General features: G+C 51.1%; 1 protein-coding gene across 2 annotated transcripts in view; it reads left to right on the top strand.

Annotated features, from left to right (window-relative positions):
* ASIC2 (acid sensing ion channel subunit 2) overlaps positions 1 to 24,743 on the top strand; it is a gene marked incomplete at its 5' end in the record, with an annotated part of 817,018 nt that overhangs the window by 732,790 nt on the left and 59,485 nt on the right. For both annotated transcript variants that reach the window (XM_081110185.1, XM_081110184.1), the window contains one exon: positions 14,970 to 15,120. In XM_081110185.1, the coding sequence (XP_080966311.1) occupies positions 14,970 to 15,120 (151 nt within the window). The remainder of the gene's footprint in view (positions 1 to 14,969; positions 15,121 to 24,743) is intronic.

Raw genomic sequence — 24,743 nt, forward strand, 5'->3', positions numbered from 1 at the left:
CACCTTCTCCATCCTGTCCTGTTTAGCCTCATGACAGCCTTGTACGGTGGAGGGTATTTCAAGGACGCACTGAAGCCGAGGAAGTTAACTTAGTCCCCGACTCAGGGCGCATCCCGTATTTGAAGCAGGCCTTCTGACTATGAACCTGTGCGTTTAAGTGAGTTTACATAACCTCGTGCCACGCAGTAGGTGCGCAAACACATTTGTTGAATGAAAACCGGAATAAGTGGCCAGGAGAAGCTCACAGGGCCTTTAGGATGCTTTCTGTGGTCAGGGCCGGGTCTGGCATCACGGGTGGAGAGGACCCAGCATCCAGCCCAGCTCTCCGTAGAGGGCGCCAACTTTAAAGTCAATGGGTCCCCTGGCCTGTAGGTTCTGGGAGATGGTTTCTCCCGTCTCGGGATGATTGCATCTGGCCTCATTTCCTCTGAGGCTCCTCTTGATTTTTTTTTTCCCTCCCCACTGTGCATCTGGCTCTAATTCCCTTCCCGGGTCTCATTTGATGGTTACCACTTACTTTCTAAAATGCGCCATTAGGCATCTGATGTATGGTATGTTCGGGAGGTGGCCATGCTGGTGCTCCGAACCGTTTGGGGAAACAAAGAGGCCACCGCCATCTGCTGGGAGCGCTGCCTGCTGCCAGGGGTGCCAGCAGGCCTCTTGGGTCTCTATGGGCCCAGCTCGGGGAAGGCGGGCTGTCCCCCCATCCTCACAGCCCCCCTTCCGGGGACATAAGCCCCAGAGTAGACAGCCTGCCGACTGCCCCCGTCTCCACACACAGCTTGAACATCAGAGCTGGAGACAGAGAGATGAAAGAGATGCCTTTCCTACGCTTGCAGCTTCACTGTGTGTGACCCAGGGCCTGGTCCAGACTAGCTCAGGGTCTGGGGGGGGTGGGGGGGTCACAGCTGCAGCCGAGTGGGTCGAGTGGGTCCGGGGGGCAGTGAGGGCCACCAGGGGGAACTGTACCTTTGCAACGTGGACACACACCTCTCCAGCACCATGTACCTCTATGAGCCATGGGAATGACCTGGGGCCCAAGGGCCCAGTGGTTACACATCAGAATTGCTTGGGATTCCTCTAGAATCCTGGACTTTTATCAATGGAAGGATCTTTTGTCGATTTTTTCCCTGTCTTTTATGCCAGGCTGACCCATTCAGACACCCCTCCCCTAGCCATGGCCCAGAAATGGGGCCCTGGAGTGGGGGCTGCTGTTATGGGAGGTCTTGTCCACTTGCTAAGGTTCTACTTTGAAGACGGCTGGCTCAGGGGGTGGACCATGCAGATGTACTCGCTTTATGCAGCCTGGGAACAGCTAAGTTGTGTGCAAATTTATCTTTCTTCATAAAACAAATTGCAGCGTAATGTTTTTTGCAGGCATTCTCTTTTCATTTAAATTATTTATTCAGCAAACTTCCTTGGAGTACCTGTGCTAAGCTAGTCTCTGCATAGAGCACTTGGGTAAACAGGACATAATCCCACGGTTTGGGGATGGAGCCAGGATAGACTCACCACGCAGGACTGGCTCTCGTCCACCCAGTCATTTGCAACGTTGGCACCTCTAGTGTGGAGGGGTCCCTGGCCCTGGGTGGTATCCTCTCCTCAGGGATAGTCCAAATTCAGTGGGCACAGTAGCTGCTCCCTTGTCTCAACCCAGAACAGCTCTGCAGGGCCACCCATCCCCGAGGGGTGTGACTATCCCCTTTCCTCAGATGAGGCATCAGAAGTTCAGGGAACTTAAGTCACCAGCCCAAGCTCACGTGGCTCGGGCCTGGTGGGACCGGGATCCCCACTTGGATCTGTCCCAGTAAAAAGCCTGCAATCTCTCTTCACCCCGTGATGCCTCTGCAAGTCACTCACCCTCTCTGAGCCTCAGTTTCCTCACCTGCAAATGGGACAATAGAGTCTACGTTGCAAGCTTGTTGTGAAGTCAGCGGCCATTTTCATCACAGGTGTCTCTACCCCTTCCTGTCTGCATCTGGCTTTGTGGCCCAGACTAGGGCGAGGCAAGCGAGGTGCCCCCCTGTACGCTGGGTATTGCCAGGAGGGTGCAACATTTAAAGAGGCGCTCCCTCTCCAGTGAGTGTGAGTGCAGCCCCCAGAAGTGAGGGTCTCCTTAAATTCCTCTCCCTGGGCACCTCACCTGCCTCCTCCTGGTCCAAGCTCTGACTTGGAGGTGAGGAGGCGCAAGTGGGGCTGGGGGAGTGTGGAGGGGACAGGAAAGGCGGGCCATGGCCACGCTGGTGTACAAGCAGGAGCTGACAGCAGGCCCTGCTGAGGAGGCACACGGCTCCCCCACAGCAAAGGGTGGACCTTGCTCGTGGAATTCTTCCCCAAGAGCTGAGTTCTGTACATCGATGGGCACATGGCAATGATGGTCTCACAGCTGCTCTGCCCGGATAGTTCATGCGGTACCTGAGGGCAGTGTCCACATCCTAGTTATCTTTGTATTCCCGGAACCTAGCCGGGTATTAGACATGGGATGCTTGCTCCTTAGATGGTGAATGAACTAAAGAATGCTTTGTCTTTCATTTTGCAAACCTTTCATCATCTTAGGCCCTTTGAAACATTGGTCATCAGTCCTGAAACTGTGGTACAAGGAAAATTAGTCTTCTGGGAGGCCAGGCCAGCAATCTGAGGCAGGAAGGCATAGGGACACGCAACCAATATTAGCCCGATTTTAAAAGCTAGTAAATGGCAGAAACAGGATTTGGTTCTAAAGGTTACACTTGCTCCACTCTAGTGCAGGGCCCAAGTCTGAAGAAAAAAATATACACACACACACACACACACACACACACACACACACACACTAGAGGCCCAGTGCACAAATTCATGCACAGGTGGGGTCCCTCGGCCTGGCCAGTGATCGAGGCCAATCAGGGCCATCTTGCCCAGTCCGGATCAGGGATGATGGGGCTGGCTGGCAGGGGAGGGAACGCGGGAGGGCTCCAGGGCATGTCCAGCCATCTTGCCCAGTCCTGATCAGCTGGACCCCAGCAGCAAGCTAACCTACCTGTCAGAGCGTCTGCCCCCTGGTGGTCAGTGCACATCATAGCGACTGGTTGAGAGGTCAATCAAATGGTTGACTCATCAGTTGGACACTTAGTATATTATGCTTTTACTAGAGGCCCAGTGCATGAAATTCGTGCATGGGGAAGGGGGGGCAGGGGGAGAGGGATCCCTCAGACCGGCCTGCACCCTCTCGCAATCCGAGACCCCAGGGGATGTCCAACTGCCAGTTTAGGCTCAATCCCTCAGTGATCCCTCTCGCAATCCGGGACCCCTAGCTCCTAACTGCTCGCCTGCCTGCCTGCCTGATCACCCCTAACCACTCTGCCTGCCTGTCTGATCCCTCTAACTGCTCGTCTGCCTGCCTGATCGCCCCTAACTGCCTCTGCCTCAGCCCCTACCACTGTGGCTTCGTCCGGAAGGATGTCTGGAAAGACGACCTGTTCGGCTGTCCAGTCTAATTAGCATATTATGCTTTTATTATTATAAATTATGTAGTATATATATTTGAAATATACAAAGTCCTTTCTCTGCCTCAGTCACCAGCTAGAGTCCCTTCTACCTAAATCCCCTCAAATAGTGCCCCTCCTATTGCCCTGGGCACCTGCCCAACCCTTCCCCCACTTTCAGGCATTGTCCCTTAGTACAGAAACACTGGCACAACCAGCAGGGTTTACATTCTTCCAGCACAAGGATGGCAAATGGGATTCATCTCGCTCATAGTGTCAGCCAGCATTGTGGGGCTGAAAGAAACCATGAGACCCAGAGGAAAGGGTGTTGAGGTCCATTGAGGACCGAGGAAGGGGAGTGGCATCGTGCACGCTGGGGGCTGCCATCCGGGCCTCAATTCCAAATGCCAGGAAAGCAATCAGATTCCACTGCTGAGAACCCTCCGTGTCTGTGGATCTGCGATGGCTCTTACCACTCATCCCACAAGCTTTGCTGCTAAAATTACATGCCACGGCCCCTCTAGCCCTCCCCTGGGGAAGAGCTGGGAGACAGTGGCATCCTCAGAGGAGTCCCTGAAGAAGATGAAATGGCTTCCAAGTGTGCAAACATGAAATGGGTCAGAATGTGACATGAGGATTTCAGTGCCGCGTGGGTAGTTACTCATTTGACCTTTTTCTTGATCAGCTTTTCGAATCCGCCTGCCTGGAGACTGCTCTTAGCCTTGGCATTAATTGGAACATCTGCTTTTCCTCTGTCAACATCATAAGCCACCATTTGGTTTTGACTGATGCATCGTTCTCAATGCAGCCCTGTAGAATAATGCGAAATTAGGCCAGAAACACAACAGCACACATTTCTAGGCCCCTCCCTTCTGCCTCCCTGTCTCACGCCTGCTCCAAAGAAGGGAGATCCCCAGAAGGTGTGTAGTTGGGGCAGGTGCAAGGAGTGGCCCGTGTCTTATCTCAGGGTTGGTTATCCAGGTATAATACACTCATGGGGGGAGCGTGAAGCCCACCTGATCCCCTGGGATAGGTGCTGGAAACCTGCAGGAGACGTGAAGTTCAGACCAACAGAAATATCCAGGAATATTCTGACAGGAATACCCAAGGAATATTCCAGAAAGGATCTGGGCACGCCACAGGAAAACCACGTGGGCACAGATTCCTGCAGGTCCAGTGGGTCACAGTTAGAGGTGGACGTAGGACTGTAGTCACAGGGTCAGGCCAGCAACTGTGAAAAGGACGTGTCACGGGGGCCATGAACCCAGAAACCACATCCCGTAGAAGCTCAGATTCCAGAACTCAGGTGTGGAGTCCCTACTAATAATAATTACATTTGCTAACTTTATTAAGCGAGTCCCCTCGGCCTGGCACTGTCATCATCTCATGAGTATTCAGAACATAGACTAAGACGTGCCCCGCTTGAACCAGCGCGTAGGGAGGGCGGCCCGGCAGACTGATGCCGGGTGGTGCCCAGTGCTGTGGGAACGCACAGAAGGAAGCTGCCTGGTGGGCAGCGATGGGGAGGCTGTGGGGGGCTGTTGCAGAATCCTCCAAACAGCCGGGTGTGGCAGGACTCGGTGCCACCTCCCCAGGGCATCTGGGCGGCTGTGCCTTGGACACACCCCGCCCCCAGTCTGCTTTGCCTGGGAATTGGAACAAGCCGGCAGCAGGAATAGCAGTAGGGTTAGAGGGAGGGAGTGGGGCCAGCAGAGGGAGGGGTAATGGGACTGTGGGCAGTTTGCGGCCACACTTTCTCCTTCACTTTTTCTGAGTGTCTGCCCGCCTTGAAGGCAGGGAAACCCTCCTGAGTCCGGTTCCCACAGCTAAGCGTTCACTCCTCAGGGTTAGCCTTGGCGGGCTAGAAATGTGCTCTTTTCATTTTTATTTTTAAAAATATATTTGTATTGACTTCAGAGAAGAGGGGAAAGGGAGAGAGAGATAGAAACATCAGTGATGAAAGAGAATCATGGATCAGCTGCCTCCTGTACGCCCCCCACTGGGGATCAAGCCTGCAACCCCGGGCATGTGCCCTTGACCGGAATCGAACCATGACCTCCTGGTTCATGGGTCAACGCTCAACCACTGAGCCACATCAGCCGGGCAAGTTCTCTTTTTATTCATCCATGTGCCCTGGCCCCATTGAGAGTGAGCAAATCAGAGACCCAGGCTCGGGGGTCGGGGCAGGTGCCTCTAGAACTGACATGGCTTTTCTTGGACCTCCGCTCAGTCACCACATCTCTGTCTTAATAAGCATCTACTCTCTGACAGCTAAGCTGCATTAGTCATTGTGAACAGTGTCAGGCACACAGTAGGTGTTCAGCCAAGATAATGGGACTCCAAAGACTGTGTTCTTCCAAAAACGCTGCCTGCCGTTAGTAGAACCCATAGGTGTCTCGCTGGGGGTATTAGGTTCTGGAAGCGGAAGAGAGCTAGCATGGTGGGCAGATAGGCGGGGCTCAGCAGGCGGCCGCCCTGACAGCATCCACATGGCCCTGCTAAGACCAGAAGCCCATCTGAGGGATGTGTCACAACCCGCTAAATACCATTGGTGGCGCCCACTAGGGAGGATTCTGCAACAGCCTCCCACATCCTCCCCATCACTGCCCACCAGGCAGCTTCCTTCTGTGCGTTCCCACAGCACCTGGCACCACCCAGCATCAGTCTGCCGGGCCACCCTCCCTATGCACTAGTTCCTCACAGGTTGACTCATCTCTGCATCCCCAACGCCTGGGACGGTGCCTAAAACACAAGAGGTGTCCGTAGATGTTCCCCACGCGAATGAATGGATGAGCCACAGATGCGGTCCCAGATGGACGGCATCTCAGATTCCGTTTCTGCAGCCAAACAACTGCACCCTCCCTCCCCTGCTCTAGTGGGGCTCCGGCATGATGCACACCACCAGCAGCCATGCTCTCCACCTGGGCTGAAGACTGTTTTTTCTCCAAAAATGCTTTCAGACCCGTTACAGCCCTTTTGATCTTTACAGCAATTCAATGGGAAGGTGCTCTTACCAGCGTTTCTAAGATGAGGAAGCAAGATCCAAAGGGGATGAAATGTCTCCCCCAAATCAGTGAAGAGCCGGCACTGGACGCTGGGGCTGCCCGGTACCCAATTCCACGCCTGACTTTTTCTCTTGCCCCGACTCCTCCCACTAAGTGCCCTCTAGGAGGCCAGGTAGAGGGCCAGGTATGGGAATCCTGAGATGAGAATTCTCTGCACAGGAGACGGACCATGAGGGCCTCAGCAGAAAGAGCAACCACACCGTCGCTGCGTCCCATCTGTAGCTTCCATCAAGCCCAGACTCCCACCAGCCAAGCTGCCATCCAACTTCAACGTTGGTTCCCCACATCCCACTCCATCGCCTCAAGTTGGGCCCACTTTCGGGTTCCCCCAGGAGGTGTTGGGAGCGACTCATCAGTGGAGGTCTGGCCATTTGAACAACTTGCCGGATGAACAGCTGGACCGACCGCCGTCAGGTGTCCCTCTGCCTCCCCAAGCCTCCGCCAAGAGAATCTTTGCTCGCAAAGTGTTTGCGTGGAAGGCGAGCACTTGGAATTCCCCGGAGCCCGGTGCTGCTTTCCCGGCCACCAGAGATCTGCAGTCGCTCGCAGCCCCTTTCTCCGGTGTGGCGCTCACACCTCCCGCTCCGGCTGCAGCTCTCTGGACAGCTGCCCAGCAGGAAAGGCCTGCGCTGTGCCTCAGGCTGGGAGAGAAGAGACCGGAGGCCTGTACGGAAACTGGCACAGGAAACGTCACATCCTAGCAGATGGGGACAGGGGCATGAAGAAGGGGAGCCCATTTCCATATCTTATGTTCAAATAACACTAACTGTTCTTCTAACAACCCAAACATATAAAGGGAAAGTCAGGAGAACCACTCTCACGCTGCAAGACCTTGGACAAGGCGGTTAGCCTTGAAGAGCCTCAGTTTCCTCATCTGCAAATTGGGGAGAATAACATCTACATCAATGGGCCTTAAAAGAGAGAAGGTGTATGAAGCAATCAGCACCATTCCCGACTCGTGGTCAATGCTCAGTGATGGCTCATTCTTCTCCCCACCGCACCCCCGCACCCCCGAAAAGTAGCCTAAGGATATTAGCAATGTCCTAAGAGAGGTGGTGGCCCCCTGGTTGGGAAGAAGGGAGAAGCTGTTGCAAAGGAACCGTGAGTCCCTCATCTCCTTCATTCCCAGGGACAGCACCTACACCGTGGAGGTGCTTTTCTGGGTGTTTGTTGAAATTGCCTTTGTCATCTCATTGTGGGGCAGAGTCAGGCAACAGTCCCTGGAACATAATAATCGGTGGTCAGAAATCCCTGGGGCAGGAACAGATGATTGAGGGAGCAGATTTTTTAATGATACAATCTTTGCCGTTCAAGAGCTGGCCAGCTATGGCGGCCTCCTCGCCTACATCCCTCGGCTCTACTTAATTTTCAGACACATTAATTGCAACTTCAGAAAACAAAAGGCAGATTCATTTTGTTTACTGGAAGCCTGATAACCCATTTGAAGACTTTCTCACTCCCCCAATGTGTGAAATGTGTTTGAGGAGTTAGAGGAAAACAAAACAAATGAAACTAAATGGCTGGCTTTAACATGGACGTTATTTTGCAAACAGTGTAATGAGAAACTTAAGTCATTCATTGAGAAGAAAGCTCAGTCAACTCAAGGGGCGGGGGAGGTTTATTTTAGAGGCATTTGGAGCAGAACAATTTCATTTCCTGCAAGTGTAGTAAGCGAGAAGAGACAAAAAGCCCACTGCCTCAGAGCAGCCCTAAAGGTCAGGATTAATGAATGGGTCAGAAGGTTTGAAGCTTGTAGGCTCAGTTGCATGCCGGTAAGTGGATATTTCAGCGGCCCTTCAGGGAACTGATACATAATTTATTTTCTTAAATAGGTACGTGGTGTAGAAATGTTGGTTGCACTCTTAATTGGACCAGAAAACTATGTCTTCATGAGTACCAGCTTTTCCTCAATTTCCCGGCAAGGGCTCCACTTTGCATTTCCCGGACTCTAAGGCAGGGTGCCCCTACAGATCACGCTGAGCCTGGATACTGGCACCTGGGCCAGCAGCAGCTGCCAATCTTTCTCTTATTCCTGGATGCAATGCGCTGGGACAGGGAGCCTAGCCATTATCTCTGACCCATGGCATGTGCAAACAGATGGCTTGAGAGGAAGAGCACAGACCCAAGCCATCAAACCCAGGTCAGATCTCAACTCTGCCCCCAAACTAGCTGTGTGACCTAGGGCAGATCTTGTCACCTCTCTGGGCCTTAGACTCTCCATGTGAAAAATTAGATGTTTGGGCAATAATATTTTTGTTGCCTGCATGTCCCCAGGATTCCGTGCCTTTGAGTTGCACCTCCCCCATTACCAAATGGGAGAGCCCTGGTGTTAGCAAAGCACCAGACTCACCTGCTGGGAACAGAGCTGGTTGGGAGGGGGTGTGGGTGTAAGCTGTAGGGACCAGAGAGCAAAGAGCACAGGCTTTGGAATTAGGCAAAGATGGATTTACCCTGGATTCTCCACTTATCCGCTCCGCGACCTGGCTCAGCCTTTCGCGGCCTCAGTTTTTCTCATCTGTAAAATGGGAGTGATGATAACAGCCTGACAGGGCTGTTGCACAAATTAGTGACAGCAAATATAAAGTGAATGGCAGTCCAGGGAGAGCAGCAGAGCCAGTCAGTGACTTAAGACCTACCTGAAGAGCTACTGGAAGGCAGCGAGACCCTCTCCCTGTCCCCACATACAATGCTCTTTGACTTAGAATGGGTCAGTTTCAGATTGGGGGTATCTATCCACTATACCCATAAGTGGATGCAGTTTGGTTGTTGGGATTTAAATACAGATTTTCAAAATGACTTGTAAGCATCAATGCATCTCCCTCCTACAGAACTCCATGGTCCCCAGATCTCATTGGCCACCCTGGGCTTCTAGCAACAGACTTAACATTATTAAGGAATTAGAGGCCCAGTGCAGGAAATTCATTCACGGTTAGGGTCCCTAGGCCCTGGTGGCGATCAGGGCCTTCTGGCTGCCGGCCAAGGCCTTCCTTCATTCCACACCGCCCCCTGGTGGTCAGCGCACGTCACAGCGAGCAAGCAAACTCCTGGTCTCCCAGTGGAACTCCCGAGGGGACACTTTGCATATTAGCCTTTTATATACATAGACTAGAGGCCCGGTGCACAAAAATTTGTGCACTCGGGGGGGGTAGGGGGGGTCCCTCAGCCTGGCCTGTGCCCTCTCACAGTCTGGGACCCCTCAAGAGATAACAACCTGCTGGCTTAGGCCTGCTCCCAGGTGGCAGAGGGCAAGCCCAATCCCTAGGTGCAGCCCCTGGTCGGGCTCAGAGCAGAGCCAATTGGGGAGTTGGGCGCCACCCCCTGTCATGCACAGAGCAGGGCGGATTGGGAGGTTGCAATGCCACCCTCAGTCGCGCTCAGGGTAGGGCCGATTGGGGGGTTGGGGCACCGCCCCCTGTCACACTCAAGGCAAGGTCGATGGGGAGGTTGCGGTGCCACCCCCTGTCACACACAGAGCAGGGCCAATCAGGGGGTTGGGGCACTGCCCCCTGTCACTCACAGAGCAGGGCCCATCAGGGGGGTTGGGTCTCCGTACCCTGTCACGCACAGAGCAGGGTCGATCAGGGGGTTGGGGAGCTCCCCCCTGTCAGGCACAGAGCAGGGCTGATCAGGGGGTTGGGGCGCCTTCCCCTGTCATGAACAGAGCAGGGCGGATAGGGAGGTTGTGGCCCCGCCCCCTGTCACACACAAAGCTGCAGGGTGATCAGGGGGTTTGGGCGCTGCCCCCTGTCACGCTGATCCCAGTGCTGGGAGGCCTCACGGCTCCTCTGATCCCGGTGCTGGGAGGCATATTACCCTTTTACTATATAGGATAGAGGCCTGGTGCACGGGTGGGGGCCGGCTGGTTTGCCCTGAAGGGTGTCCTGGATCAGGGTGGGGGTCCCGCTTGGGTGCCTGGCCAGTCTGGGTGAGGGGCTGATGGCTGTTTGCAGCTGGTCACACACCCTTCAGGGTGGGGGTCCCCACTGGGGTGCCTGGCCAGTCTGGGTGAGCGGCTGAGGGCTGTTTTCAGGCTGGTGGGTGACTGAAGCTCCCAACCGCTCCTTTTTTTTCTTTTTCTTTTTTATTCTGGGCCAGCTTTAGCTCTGAGGCTTAGCTCCAGCTCTGAGGCCTTGGCTGCTGAAAGCAGGTATCTGGTTTGTTTGGGTTCTATAATCGAAACACTGTTTCAACTCCAGCTCTGAGATCCCGGCTGGCTGAAAGCAGGTTTCTGGGGTTTTGTTTAGCTTCTATATTTGTAACAGTGTTTCAAACTGCAAGCTCAGAGGCCGGCAGGGGCAGGAGGGAAACGTTGGTTTCCTCTGTCACTGAAGCAAGCAAGCCTCCTGTTCGCTTCAAGCTGCCTGGCTGCCGGCCACCATCTTGGCTGGCAGTTAATTTACATATCGCCCTGATTAGCCAATGGGAAGGGTAGCAGAGGTATGGCTACTTACCATGTTTCTCTTTTATTAGATAGGATAAGCCATCAGTGGCACCCGGTGGTTTTCATCCCCTCTAACTACTTCAAGAGGAGCTTGCTACTGTGGAGACATAAGCACACGGGACAATCCCCCTCATTCTTTACTTCATCTCTGATCTTCCCCCATCACCCAAAAAATGTATCTGTCTTCTGCTGAGAAGGAGAAACAGTAACTCCACCCCCACCCCGAGTATGGGTTCATAACTAGTAAAGATATCTGTTGTGTAATCTTCCTAACAAATCTACTTTCATTCTCTCATTTAAGCCCTACACCCACACGGCAAGATCATCATGCCCAATTTGCAGATGAGGAAAAGCAGAGGCTCAGGGATTGTCCATTTCTTTCCCTCAACTTCATGGGGCCCTTCATCTCTAAATTGTCACGTGCCCTGCAAAATGTTAGCAATGGCGATCCCCCCATTTTATCTCAGGATCCCCTCCTCACTCCTAGACATCCAGGTTGGAAACATGCACCATGAATTCTTACCAATCTATCCAACTAAGAGCAATTCTAGACTCTTAGCCGCCCTGCAAACCCAGCCCCGCCAGCCACAACTGATCTGTCAGCAACCCGGGGCACAGAGATGGGCTCGGGAGATTGGCAGGTCTGAAGAAGCAGTGAGCTCACCCAACTGACAGTCTGGACTTAAATAAATTGTGGGTCTTGGCTGGGGGTGATAAGGCATAAATTCCAAGCACATGTTATTCTTACACATCATTATGCCCTGAGATGGGGACGAGAGCTGTATCGTGTCCCAAGTTTATAGCAAAACTGCACTGCGCGTCAATAGCCCTCAGGCCTTTGATGTTGAGCTGAGAGGAAAATAATCCTCTCAGAAAAGCCGGGTGGAACAGAGGGCTCAGCGGGTGAGCGGGGGGGCCAGGTGAGGGTGCCCTGCTGGCTCTGAGCCCCTTCTCCTGCCCCTACCAAGGTAAACTGTCTCTAGTTCCTGAAAGGATCATTTCCTCTAACACCTTCACAGAGAAGCACGAGGTAAATACTTCGGTAAAATTAAGTGGGAATCTGAGAAGGCCAGAGCAGAGGAAGGGAGAGGAGGTGTCAGCCTGAGCTCCCGCCAGAACCAGGCCGGCCGACTGGCCAGCACCAAAGGGCTCCCCCCAGAGGTGGGCAAGAAGATGGGGCGTAGCAGCACCTTGGAGCCCATTCATTCGTTCATGTGACAAAACAGACACAGTCCCTGCTCTCTAGGACAGTGATGGGGAACCTTTTGAGCTCGGCGTGTCAGCATTTTGAAAAACCCTAACTTAACTCTGGTGCCGTGTCACATATAGACATTTTTTGATATTTGCAACCATAGTAAAACAAAGACTTCTATTTTTAATATTTATTTTATATATATTTTTTTTTTTCAGATTTTTTTTTTAAAATATATTTTATTGATTTTTTACAGAGAGGAAGGGAGAGAGATAGAGAGTTAGAAACATCGATGAGAGAGAAACATCGACCAGCTGCCTCCTGCACATCCCCCACTGGGGATATGCCCGCAACCCAGGTACATGCCCTTGACCGGAATCGAACCCGGGACCCCTCAGTCCGCAGGCCGACGCTCTATCCACTGAGCCAAACCGGTCTCGGCATATTTTATATATTTAAATGCCATTTAACAAAGAAAAATCAACCAAAAAAATGAGTTCGCGTGTCACCTCTGACACACGTGTCATAGGTTCGCCATCACTGCTCTAGGAGCTTACAGTTCAGTGTAAGACCCGTCCAACTCATAATCAGTTGCGTACTTTGATATGTTACTCTAAAGGGGAAAAGCAGGGGTGCGAGGCCGTATAACAAGGAGCCCAGTTTAAATGGAGGCTGGGAGCAGGGGCTGGGTGCCTCTGAGGAGGTGGCATGTAATCCAAGACTTGACACAAGCTGGCCAGGCAAAGGGGGTGGGGAGAACACTCTAGGCAGAAGAGACTGTATATAGGAAGGGCCCTGGGGGGTGAGCTGGCTGCACATCCCAGGAGCTGAAGAGGCCCGTGTGTGTGTGACACATGAGAGGGGAGAGAGAGGGAGCCCCTGCTGAGCCCTGGGAGGCCCAGTGAGGATTTGGGCCGTTATCTTAAATGCACCAGGAAGCCACCGAAGGGTGTTAGGCCTCTTTATGGCGGTCCTGACTTGATAAGGAACTTGGCTGTTGTAGATTGTCCCCAGCCGTCTCTCAGACACAGCTGCTGTCACCCTCGAGCTCCCTGCCCTGCCACTCTGGTTGCCACCATCCCTCACCAGGCTGTCTTCTGCGTCAGTCCACACCTGGCAACTTTGTGCATTTGCCCCAGCACCCGCCCCCAGGAGCAGGGAGCAGGGAGCAGGAAAGATGGGACTGACACTGAGGCAGCTGCAGGAGCTGCCACCTGGGCCCAGGATGAGTGCCAGGCCTGGAAAGGGGCACCAAGGACCTGTCTGCTCCCTCCTCTACAGGGAAAGACTGATTCATGAGGCGTTGATGCAGCCAGCCCAGTGCCCGGCACAGAGCAGGCACTCAGGCAGTGATCCACTGAAGGTAGCAATGCCCCAGATCCTCCATCTCCTCTTGCAAGTGGGGAAACTGAGGGAGGCTGGTATAAAGGCAGGATCGGGTTGAACTAGGAGTCCGTGTCCCAGATGGATACGTCCTTGCTGCATAGCCTTGGGCAGGTCACTCTGTCTTTCCCAGGCCTCCATTTCCTTACCTGTGAAGTCAGGCGGGTAGGTGAGATTTTAGCTCTCATACCTTGTCCTCACCCTCGGAAGCTCAAAGAGGGTCGATTTTTTTATCAGTGCCACACAGCATGTCTGTGGCAGGGCCGGGAGCACAGGTGACTCCAGGAGTAGACAGCATATTCTAACCCCAGCCGGCTGTTCTGAAGTTCAAGTCGCAAATGGAGGGGGAGTGGGGGCTAGGATTTCCAGGGATCTGGTGCTAAACTGCAGTGTACTTCTACTTACAGATCCCATTAGATAGACAGGAAAATTCGTATTATCAACAGTTTTGGAACCAAAGAGGTTATTGGTGGGTCTACAAAGGAAACCTCTATTGGCGCACCCCCGATGTCACTCTGGATGTGTTCAGCCTGGCGGTGGACGTGCTCACTGTAAAACGCTCTCGTCCATTCATCATAGCGATCCCTAAGAGCATCTCTCTGGGGGACAAGTTCGTTAGCCAAGTTCACTGGCTACATACAGTAATGATGATAAAGCTCAGCTCTTTGAAAAATCGTGTTCCGCCTGTCTCCACCACGTTGCCGAGCGAGTAGGGCCTGTCTGTTTTGAAATAGTTCACCTGCCAGGGAGGGACTCGGAGCCATTTCGTACAGCGGAGGAACATGAGGAATCTGTCGTCTCGCTGACCCTTCCTGTAGACTGTGAAGGCGGGTGGTAGGGCTTGTGCTTCTTTGCCATCCCCAAATCTTTGCTCATAGTAGGGCCACATGCATGTCACAGAAAAAGCCAGGCAGGGAGGAAGAGGATATGACCCCCTGGCAGGTAGTGGTGCTGTTTCCGGGAATAAGAATGCGGGGGGACCATGGCTGTGGGGGGAGCCTGAGGAAGATTTCTTCCCACTGGGACCTGTGGGTGTCCAAGGGTCTGTGGTCCCCCGCAGGTCATGCTTATTAGGCAGTGGGGTCAGTGTGTCTGGAGCCCAGGAAAGCTCTCAGGGCCAGAGGTGCAGACTGGAAGGTTAAGAGCTGACCAACATGCGGACAGAAGGGCCATTCAGAGGGAGAAGAGAGCAGATCCCATTGCCACAAACCCAGAGGGTGTCCAGCTTTGTACTTTCATGCCAGAATCCCATGTGGCAAAAGTCAGGCCATTAGTCAAGGCAAGGAATCCTTGGTCCCTGACGGGTTGATTGTGATGGGCTGTGGGGACTCTAGCCTGTTGTTGGATTTCTGGGGTCTCACCTGTCTCTGGAACCCAGTCTGAAGTCACCCATGTGCTTCTCTCTCTCTCTCTCTTCTCTCCTTCAGGTGTTTACAAAATATGGGAAGTGTTACATGTTTAACTCAGGCGAGGATGGCAAACCTCTGCTCACCACGGTCAAGGGGGGGACAGGCAACGGGCTGGAGATCATGCTGGACATTCAGCAAGATGAGTACCTGCCCATCTGGGGAGAGACAGGTGAGCTGGGCACATGGATTTGGGCCGTGGGGAATGGCGGAGGGGAGCAGGACTTTGAAAGACTGGTTTGCTTCAGGTAGGCTGTCTCGGCCCACCTATGAGGGACTGATCTCTGCCAGGGGGTTGGTGGCATGCCGGTGAGAGGTAGGGATGCCCCTGGCATGGGCTGGGATGAGTTTCTTTGGATTTCACCAGATGGGAGAGGGGTAGATGATGGGAGTGTTGGGAAGCTGGTAGGGTGAGAAGTGGTGTTGGGAGAGGGCATTAAGGAAGGTTTGAGTCAACAAGTATGGTTGGGAGGTGACTGGCTTGATTTCAGGAAGAGGAAGGGATAGAGCAGCCCCTCCTTCTCCCAGTCATACTGGATTTCCCAACCCAGCCAGGAGGCCCAATGGGAAAGAAAGCAGATTTCTTTCTCTGGAGGAAGGTGGAGGGGCTGTGCAGTGTTGGACATCCAAAGGTTAGGGACTCAGGGGCCCGGCACCACACCTGTGGGAACCCCTGGGGGCCTGTGTGTGTATAGGTTTCAAAGCTTTATTCATTTATTTTTTCAACAAATTCATTTACCATATATATCACCTCAGGCTTTGCACCAAAGTCAGGACATTAAGGTGAAAAAGAATGAGTCCTTGATCACAAACTGGAAGAGGAGACACACTATTGTAGTCCACTGTGACCCCAGTATTGCTGGTGCTGTGGCCTCCGCCTGGACGGGGGAGGTGGGAGGGGTGGGGGAGGAGAGGAAGGTTCAGGGAAAGCATCCTAGTGCATGCTGCTTCTGAACGGGGTCTTGGGCTTGTCCTGGGTTCTCATAAGAGGGGTGTAGACAGAGGAGAGGGCAATGTGAAGGCAGAAGCAGAGATGGAGTGATGCAGCCCATAGCCCAGGGATGCTGGCCTCACCTGGAATTCCACCAGGTGGAGAAAATAAAGAGGTCCCCAGGAGTGGGACTGTGGATGCAAGAGACCCAAATAAGACTGATGGTGTGTTCAGGGCCTAAAGGTTAGGGTGGGGAAGGGGCTCACGGGATGGGCCTGCGGAGGGGCCACAGGGAAGGTGGAGGGGAGAGAAGCCTCCAGCAGGAGGAAGGCCTGGGCCCTCAGGTTGGAGCTGAGGAGTAGGGGGAGCATGGAGTCCAAGCAGCCCAGGCCTCACTTCCCGCAACCCCCAACCTGCGTTCCTGCAGCCGACCCTTCCCATGGTGAGGCTCAGCCCTCGCCATGCCCAGGCCTTCCAGGCTTCTGAGGCAGCAAAGGCTCCCACCCCAGGGCTCACTGGCCGCAAGCTCCGAGCTCTCTCCCCACCACCATGCTCTCCCTTCCTCCCGGCATCCTCGCCTGAGCGCCCTGCTGGGGAGAGCTGAGTGTGGCCACTCACCTCACACTGGTTAGTTCTCCTGCTCCTCCCACTGGAAGGTACAATGGCCACCACACGTCATTCCAGTAACGCCTCCTGGCAGCTCCCCTTGCTCCAGGCCTCCAAACCCCACCTGCTGTTGCTCAGAGGCACATAGTCCATACCGCCCACTCTTCCACATGCAGTGCCCCTCCCCTCCGGCAGGGGGATGAAAGTGTGTGTTCCCACTAAGCTCTGACTGCCGACCAGCGGAGCGCGGCTCTCCAGAACATCCCGGAGGCCAGCCTGCCTCTGAGAGCTGGATCCTGGGAGCTGGATCCTGGTCCAGAGAGGGACCCTGCCTTGTAAATACCAGAACTTATTTGCTTATTAAATTTCCTGTGGAAAGGGAGAGAGATGAGGACATAAAAGGGAGTCCTGCTCCCAAGGTTGGTGACACGGCCAGGCCTAGCCCACCTTTGACACAGGAGGCAGGCCCCGTCCTGTTTGCCAGGCTGCATAGCCCCACAGATGATATCTTGGTTCTTTGGCATTCCTACCTCCTCTCAATCCCCGGAGAAAGGAGCCTACGTCCTCACAGGAGATATTGGGGTGGCGATAGAGAGGAAATTATTGGAAATGTGTCTATGGAGGGAGTGGCCACATAGGGCTTGGTGACCAAGGCAGGGTCGTGGGTCGGGAAAGTAGCATCAGAGAGACAGACCCGGGATCCACCTGCAGCTCTCCCGTTGCTCTCGGTGTGGCCGAGGATGCGGGAATGAGCCTCTGTTGCCTCATCCATAAAGTAGAGATCAATAAAGCAAACAGAACCTGTCCCCTTGACAAGATGGCTGAAGGACCAAAGGCGAGCTCTCGGCCACGTGTGGACAGGAGAAGCATGATCATGACGACCCGTAGCTGGGGGGACAGTCACACGGCCCCAGAAGCAGAGAGCATCGCCAATGTCTCACAGCTGTAATGGGGGGCCTAAACCACCTCAACATCTGGGCGTCATCTGCTCTAAGCAGTCTCTACTAATTCTCGCCTTGCCTCATGGACAGCTTCATCTCTCCGCAATTTAAGGAGGCAGCGAGGGAACCACCCCTCTGGGTGTAATCCTGACATAGAAGGGACCTTGGGCACCCATAGGTAGATTAGGAAAAGGCACCCTCATGGGGTTGACCCAGCCCAATGGGCTCATGCTTAGCGAATAGAGGGAGCGACTATGAAAATTATCAAAAGTGTCCTTTTCTCTGGGCTGACAGCATCCGGCACTAGGATGCCCCTTGGCAAACTTCCTTGTGCAGGGCACCCTGGGAATATGCCCTTTTAAAGAAGGCAGGCTCGGCCACACGCGGGCCTAGTCAGGGTGCCCCCAGGCGGGCCCTGTGGGAAGGCAGGCCTTTGGGATAGCACGTGCTCCGAGAATGAAAAAGCCCTGGGAAACTCTGGTCAGACAAGGTAAACACGGGTACGCGTTGCAGGAAGGCTTTCACACGCTCCCATGACGCCTCCAAGATAGCAGGATTGCACGCCGCACTTATTTCCCAGATGCCTTAGAGCGAAAGCCTCTGTTCTTGTGGAGGAGCTCACAAAATAGAAAAAGGACCGAAAAGCTGTCCCAGACTGTGGACATGTGGCTTTCATGGCCAGCATTTCCTAAAGGAAATTAAACCGAAGGCAGGTGGGAGGTTGTTAAAAGTGAAACTCTGTGTCGATGCCTCTGCCTCGGAGAAACTTCAAAGACCCTTTGGCAGTGGGTTGGCTAGGATGCACATGAGAGAAATCAGATTCAAAGGAGTTTAGGCATAAAAGGAATTGTGTTGCCCCAGAATCCAAGGCAAACTTCAACAACCAAACAGCGGGAGGGCACAGAGGCAAATTCTGAAACAACTGGAACGGAAGGCTCAGGCCCCCTCCCATCTCTCCCCCCTTCTCTAGCCTCTCCTCTCTCTGAATCCCTTCATTTCTCTCTCACCGGAGACAGGCTTTTTTCACACATTTTTTTTTTTTCACACATGGTTCCCAGTAGTTTTACATTTTACACACCCTACCACCAGCAAGAGACTGCTCTGAGTCTCTCTCTGATCCCTATTAAAAAACAAACAAACAAGCAAACAGGGGAGGGAATCATTGGCCCAGCTCAGTCTGATGCCCGCCCCTGGACCAATCAGTGACTAGGCAGTGAGTTCATAGAAGGACATGGGAGCCCTAAGGAAGCTGGGGAGATGGTAGCTGGAAGGAGTTTCCAAGAGATTGTCTCACGAATGGCCATGCTGGGCGAGGTAGGAATTGGGGTGAGGGTGAGGGTGAGAGTGGGTTACACCTGAGGAAACTAGAATTGGTGTACAGGGAGCTCTATTTTTTTAATAGACTTCTTTTTTTTTCTTTGTTTAATTAATTTTTAGAGAGAAAGAAACATTGATTTGTAGTTTTACTAATTTATGCATTCATTGGTTGATTCTTCTATGTGTTCCTGACCAGGGATTGAACCCGAAACCTTGGTGTATCTTCCCGGTGCTCTAACCAATTGAGTTACCTGCCCAGGTCCTGTACAGGGAGCTCTTTAGTGAACTCAATTTCTGGATAGATGGGCTCCAATAGGGCCCCTCCCTTTCTCATCTCCCTCTATCCTTCATTCACTCCTTGGCAAAATATATTTTTATCAAATATTATCTCCTTGTTTTCTCCAAATCCTAATATTGTAGAAAAATTTGCTATTATATGTTTGAACAAAGGTGTGACTTTTGAGAGTCTCTATGCTCTAATAGAAGTATATATCCGTATATTCTCCTCTGCCTCATCACCTCCTACTTCGTCCCCTTGTTCACTTGGGTCTAGCCACACTGGCTTCCCTGTGGCTTCTGGGACATTCCAGGAACGCTGTCACTGTAAGACATCTGCATTCTCCATTCCTTCCACCTAGAATTCTCTTCGCTCAGACCCACGTGGCTAATTGCCTCATCTCCATCAAGTCTTTGCTCCGTGAGGCCTACCTTGACCGCCTTATTTAAAATTGCACTCCACCCCACTCCTCACCTCTCTTCATCTGTTCTATGGCATGTGTCACCTTCAAGTATACCATATGATTTACTTATTTTCTCTTGTCTCTCCCCTTTTACTAAGACACATGCTCTAGAAGTTAGATATCTTAGATGTCTGGCTCTCTTACATACACCAAGTTAATAAATATATGTTTTGTTGAGAGAGAAAAAGATTTCTATGCACACTGATGGGGCCAGGATGAGGGAGACACTAACTTTAATGAGGAGCTACTGTGTGCCGTGAATATTCTGTCCCATGAATCCTCCCAATTACCCTGCTGTCAAGGGTTACAATCCCTTGAAAGACAGAGAAACTGGAGCCCAGAGAGGTTGCATAAGCTTTCTAAGAACACACACCTCGTTAAGTAGTGGAACCAAGCGGAAAATCCACGAGGGAACCCAAAGGCAATTCTCCTCTCACTACATTCCTTTCATGTTCAAAATGTGATTGTGAAGGCACTCCCGTGAAAATAGCTCAGGGGAGGAAAAGGTTCAGGGACACCTCTGAAGAGAGAATGGCCTGTAATGATAGGCCTGTTGATGTTCTTTTCTTACTTTGTTCTGTGTTTTGTTTTTGCTTTTTGCAATAGCGGAATCCTTGTGTTGAACAAACGCTTTAGCACAGCCTCAGTGTATAAAACAGAAGAAGGCGGAGCCACTCCAGTTCAATTGGAGGTGGGAGCCCAGTTTGATTTCTCCATGTTCGCTGTGTTCTCCATGTTCACTGTGGTGGCTGTGGACATTCCCTGAGGAAAAGCCCAGGCTCCCAGGATCCCAGTGTGAAAGCCATTGGGTAGACGGAAGTTATTGGGATGCAAGCGGAGTTGGTTGGTTCTGTGGCTGTGTACCTCACGGAGACCACCTCGCAGCATCTTTCCCCTTCTCCCCGGATGGTGAAGGGAGCCCATGACGGGTCTGCTGAGCTCCAGAGCCTCGGGGAGGTTGAGGGTCTAGACTTCTGGTTGAACGTGGTGGGTTGGACATCGGTGTTTATGGACGCTCCCTCCCCAAACCCACCTAAATGGCAATGAAGCGTTCATTTTTTAAGGGCAACGTGGATGGGAGAGGAGATAACAGTAGATGTCAGCAAATGTGTAGAAGATGGAAAGCAGATGGTATCTGGCTCACAGAGTAGACGAGGCTGACAATAACAGTCGGCACTGGGAAACCAACTAAAGCCAATCAATTCTCAGCACAGAAGCTCAAGCAAGGATCAGGGGTTGGAGGCATCAGATTCTCCCGAAGATAGGGATGAGAGTTGGAGTTAAAATGGGGAGGATTAATTTAAAAATCCGTAAGAGAAGCTGTTAAGTCCTCCAGATAGCCTCCCATGGCCCAAAGCAGCTGGACAAATCTCTCTCTACCTGGAGCTGAAAATAAGATTGAAACAGACAGGCTCTGGGTTTGGGAAAACCGGGTCAAGCTGAGGGCATGAGTGAGGTGCTGTACAGAAAACAGGGAGATGAGCTGAAGTTCGGCTTACTGAGTAGGGAGACCTCCAGCCAGGCTAATGTACCCTCACCCCCAAATGGGATTCTGGGGGAATCCCTTCCTGGAGACACTAACACGCTCAAGAGAAATGACCCCCACAGAATGGCCGTCAGGAACCTCCAAACAAAACGGCCTGGTTAGCTCACTCCAGAGTGCGGTCCCTTGGTAAGTCCTCCCACACATAGGGAATGGCTGCCGCTTTGAAGTACCTCTTCACTATGGACAGCCAAAAAGCCAGACATTTGAGGGAAAGGAACTAAAACAAACCACTTAAGAAAGAAACAGAGATAATAGTTAATGGCACGAGCTGTAGAGCCAGACTAGAGCCTGGGTTCAAATCCCGACTATACAATTTACCAGCTGTGTAACCTTGGGCTTCATTTCCATCACCCGTAAAATGGCAATAATGTTATTATCTGCACTGTAATGTTGTGAGGAAGATTGAAATGAGTTAATATTTGTGAAGTTCTAAGAAAAGTGTCTTCATAATAGTAGGCACTGTGTGTTTGGTAAATGAAAAACATAAATGCAGGGAACAGAAAGAACATCAAACTGTTTTAATTAAAATTCTCAAGAGATAAGAGATGGTACTGCATCCATAAACATGAGCTATTAAAATAGGGTGCTATGAAAAAGTAACATTCAAAAAAGAAGTTTTAAAAACTTGAAATTAAAAATATGATTGCAAACGTTTTTTTCAAACTCACAGAAGGATTAAAATTGAGGAAACCTCCTGAAAAGTAAGACAAACAGATGGAAAATGGGAGGAGAAAAAATATGAAAATGAGAGGGTAAATCCAGGAAGTCCAACTTCCTACCATTAAGAGTTCTAGAATAACAAAACTGAGAGATGGAGAAGAGGATGTTGCCAAAGAAATAACATAAGAAAAATTCCCAGCTGAAGTACGTGATTTTCCATATCAAAAGAATTCACCTGTCTGCAGTAAGTGGCGAAACAAGTCCTGTCCACAATAAGTCGCAAAACAATCAGACTAAGATGCATCCTTGAAAAATTCAGGCTAACAGAGATAAGCAGAAACCCTTAAAAGTTTCTGGAAAGAAAAAAAAGTCACATACCTAGGATCTAGAATCGGAATAGCCTGGGATTTCCCAACAGAGTTGAAGCCAAACGACAACAGCTTAGTGCTTTCAAATTGGAGGTGGGCGAAAGGGAAAAGGACTTGCTTTTCTAGGATAGAATTACTTTTTATTTAAGTATAGTTGGGGATATATTGTATTGGTTATATTAGTTTCAGGTGTACAATATAGTGAGTCAGCATTTTTATACCTTACAATGTGGTCTCCCCTCCCCCATTCTAGTAACCATCTGTCGCCATGGAAACTTACCACAGTATTACTGACGGTATGCCCCTTCATCTTTTTCCCCCATTCCTCCACCCTCCTCCCTGCTGATAACCATCCCTTTGCTCTGTTTCTATGAGTCTGTTTTTGTTTTTGTTTGTTTGCTCATTTGTTTTTTCTTCTTATAGTCCACATATAAGTGTCCTTCCCTGTTTGACTTACTTCACTTAGCATAATATCCTCTAAGTTCATCCATGTTGTCAAAAAATGGCAAGGTTTCATTCCTTTTTATTGCCGTGTAATATTTCGCTGTGTATATATACCACATCTTCTTTATCCATTCATCTACCAATAGACACCCAGGTTGCTTTCATATCTTGGCTTTTGTAAATAACGCTGCAATGAACATAGGGGTGTATACATCTTTTCCAATTAGTGTTTTCGTTTTCTTCAGGTAAATATCCAGAAGTGGAATTGCTGGGTCATATGGTAGATCAACCTTTAGTTTTTGAGTAATTTCCATACTGTTTTCCATCGTTGCTGCACCAGCTTGTAGTCCCACCACCAATGCACAAGGGTTTCCTCTTCTCCACACCCTCGCCAGCACATGTTACCAGCTGACTTTTTTATAATAACCATTCTGACTGGTGTGAGGTGGTATCTCATTTGCATTTCCCGGATGAGCTAACATAGAATTCTGTATCCAGCAAGCTACAAATGAAGTGTGAAGGTAGAATTTGGTTTCAAATATATTTCAATATTCAAACATATTTAAATATATTCACAAATATAGTTTTTGATGAGAACATTTAAGTTCTGCTCTCTTAGCAAATTTCAAGTATACAATACAGTGTTAGCAACTACAGACACGTGTTTCACATTAGATCCTCTGATCTTATTCCCTTTCTCACTGAAAGTTTGTACCTTGTACCAGCCTCTCCCTACTTCCTTCTTTCTCTCTATTTCTCCCCAGCCCCTGGCAACCATTTTTCTATGCTCTGTTTCTGAGTTTGACTTTTTCTTTGTCATTGCTGTGACGCGATACCTCGCAAGCCAAACCAAGAGAAAGAAACAGTAAAAACAAAATAGTTACACAAGAAAGGAAGAAGCAGCAGAACCTACCACAGAGCTGGGGGGATGGTCACAGTCATGATCATGTAAGAGCTGGACACCGACTTAAACGAAATGTCATAAAATGATGTACAGGAAGGTAAAAGGGACGTAAATATGGCGGGACACTTCCGGTAAGAAGCCTACATCCTCATATCCACGGTAGGACTTCAATAGAGAATATGTAAACATTTTAGAAACCAGGAGATAACTGTCAAGCGGTTGATGTCCATGAACCTCTGAAAGGAAATACCAGAAGGCACAGCTGCCTCTGAGGAGTGGGACTCGGGGCGTGGGGAGAGCTGGAGCAGGGCACTGCTCTTTGTCATTGGCAGTCTTGCGGCCCATTCAGCTTGTAAAATTATGCACATGTATTGCTTTGGTAAAAATTAAATTTAAAATAATCATGAATTTTCCACGTAGCTGGAAGGCCTGAGCAACTATCAAGGGTAGCTCCTTCCCTTTTCCCCATCACAGCAAGAGCAGATGCAGATGGTTGCTATGGTTTCTCCAACAACTGCTCCTCAGGGAAAACTCTGGCCTTGACGCCTGGTGCTGAGGGCCTCCCTAGAAGTACAGTTGCAGGCTGTGACCTGAACTTGGAGAGTCCTAAGCACAAGGCCATGCAGCAGAGCAGCCTCTGTGCTGCATGGTGGGTCTCTACAGGTGCCTGGATAGATGATGCTGTAAGTCAGAACCCGCACTGGAGTCGGCAGCCATTGCACAGCCAGAAGAAACCTGACTTGCATCATTTCCAGAAGACCTACTAAGTACTAGGGAGAAAATATATGTACTCCAGTTAAAACTCCCAACCAGGCCTTAACTGATTTGGCTCAGTGGATAGAGCATCAGCCTGCAGACTAAAGTGTCCCGGGTTCGATTCCAGTCAAGGACACATACCGGTTGCAGCTTGATCCCTGGCCTTGGTCAGGGAGCATGCCGGAGGCAACCAATCGATTTGTCTCTCTACAGTGATGTTTCTCTCTGTCTCTCCCCCTTCCTTCTACTCTCTCTAAAAATCAGTGGAAAAATATCCTCGGGTGATTTGTCATTGCTGTGACGCAATACCTCGCAAGCCAAACAAAGAGAAAGAACCAGTAAAAACAAAATAGTTACACAAGAAAGGAAGAAGCAGCAGAACCTACCACAGAGCTGAGGGGATGGTCACAGTCATGATCATGGATTAACAAAAAATAAAATAAAAATAAATAAAAAATAAAACTCCCAGCCAGGCAGGTGAAGGGCTGAGGGGAACATCTCAGAGGTGGGTGAAACAAACCCACCTCAGCATTCGTGTCTGCCTAGCCAGTAAGTCGCCAAGAGCACCTACTGTGTGCCAGG

The sequence above is a fragment of the Myotis nattereri genome, assembly GCF_964212035.1.
Source record: "Myotis nattereri genome assembly, chromosome: 16".
In the NCBI taxonomy this organism is placed as follows: Eukaryota; Metazoa; Chordata; class Mammalia; order Chiroptera; family Vespertilionidae; genus Myotis; species Myotis nattereri.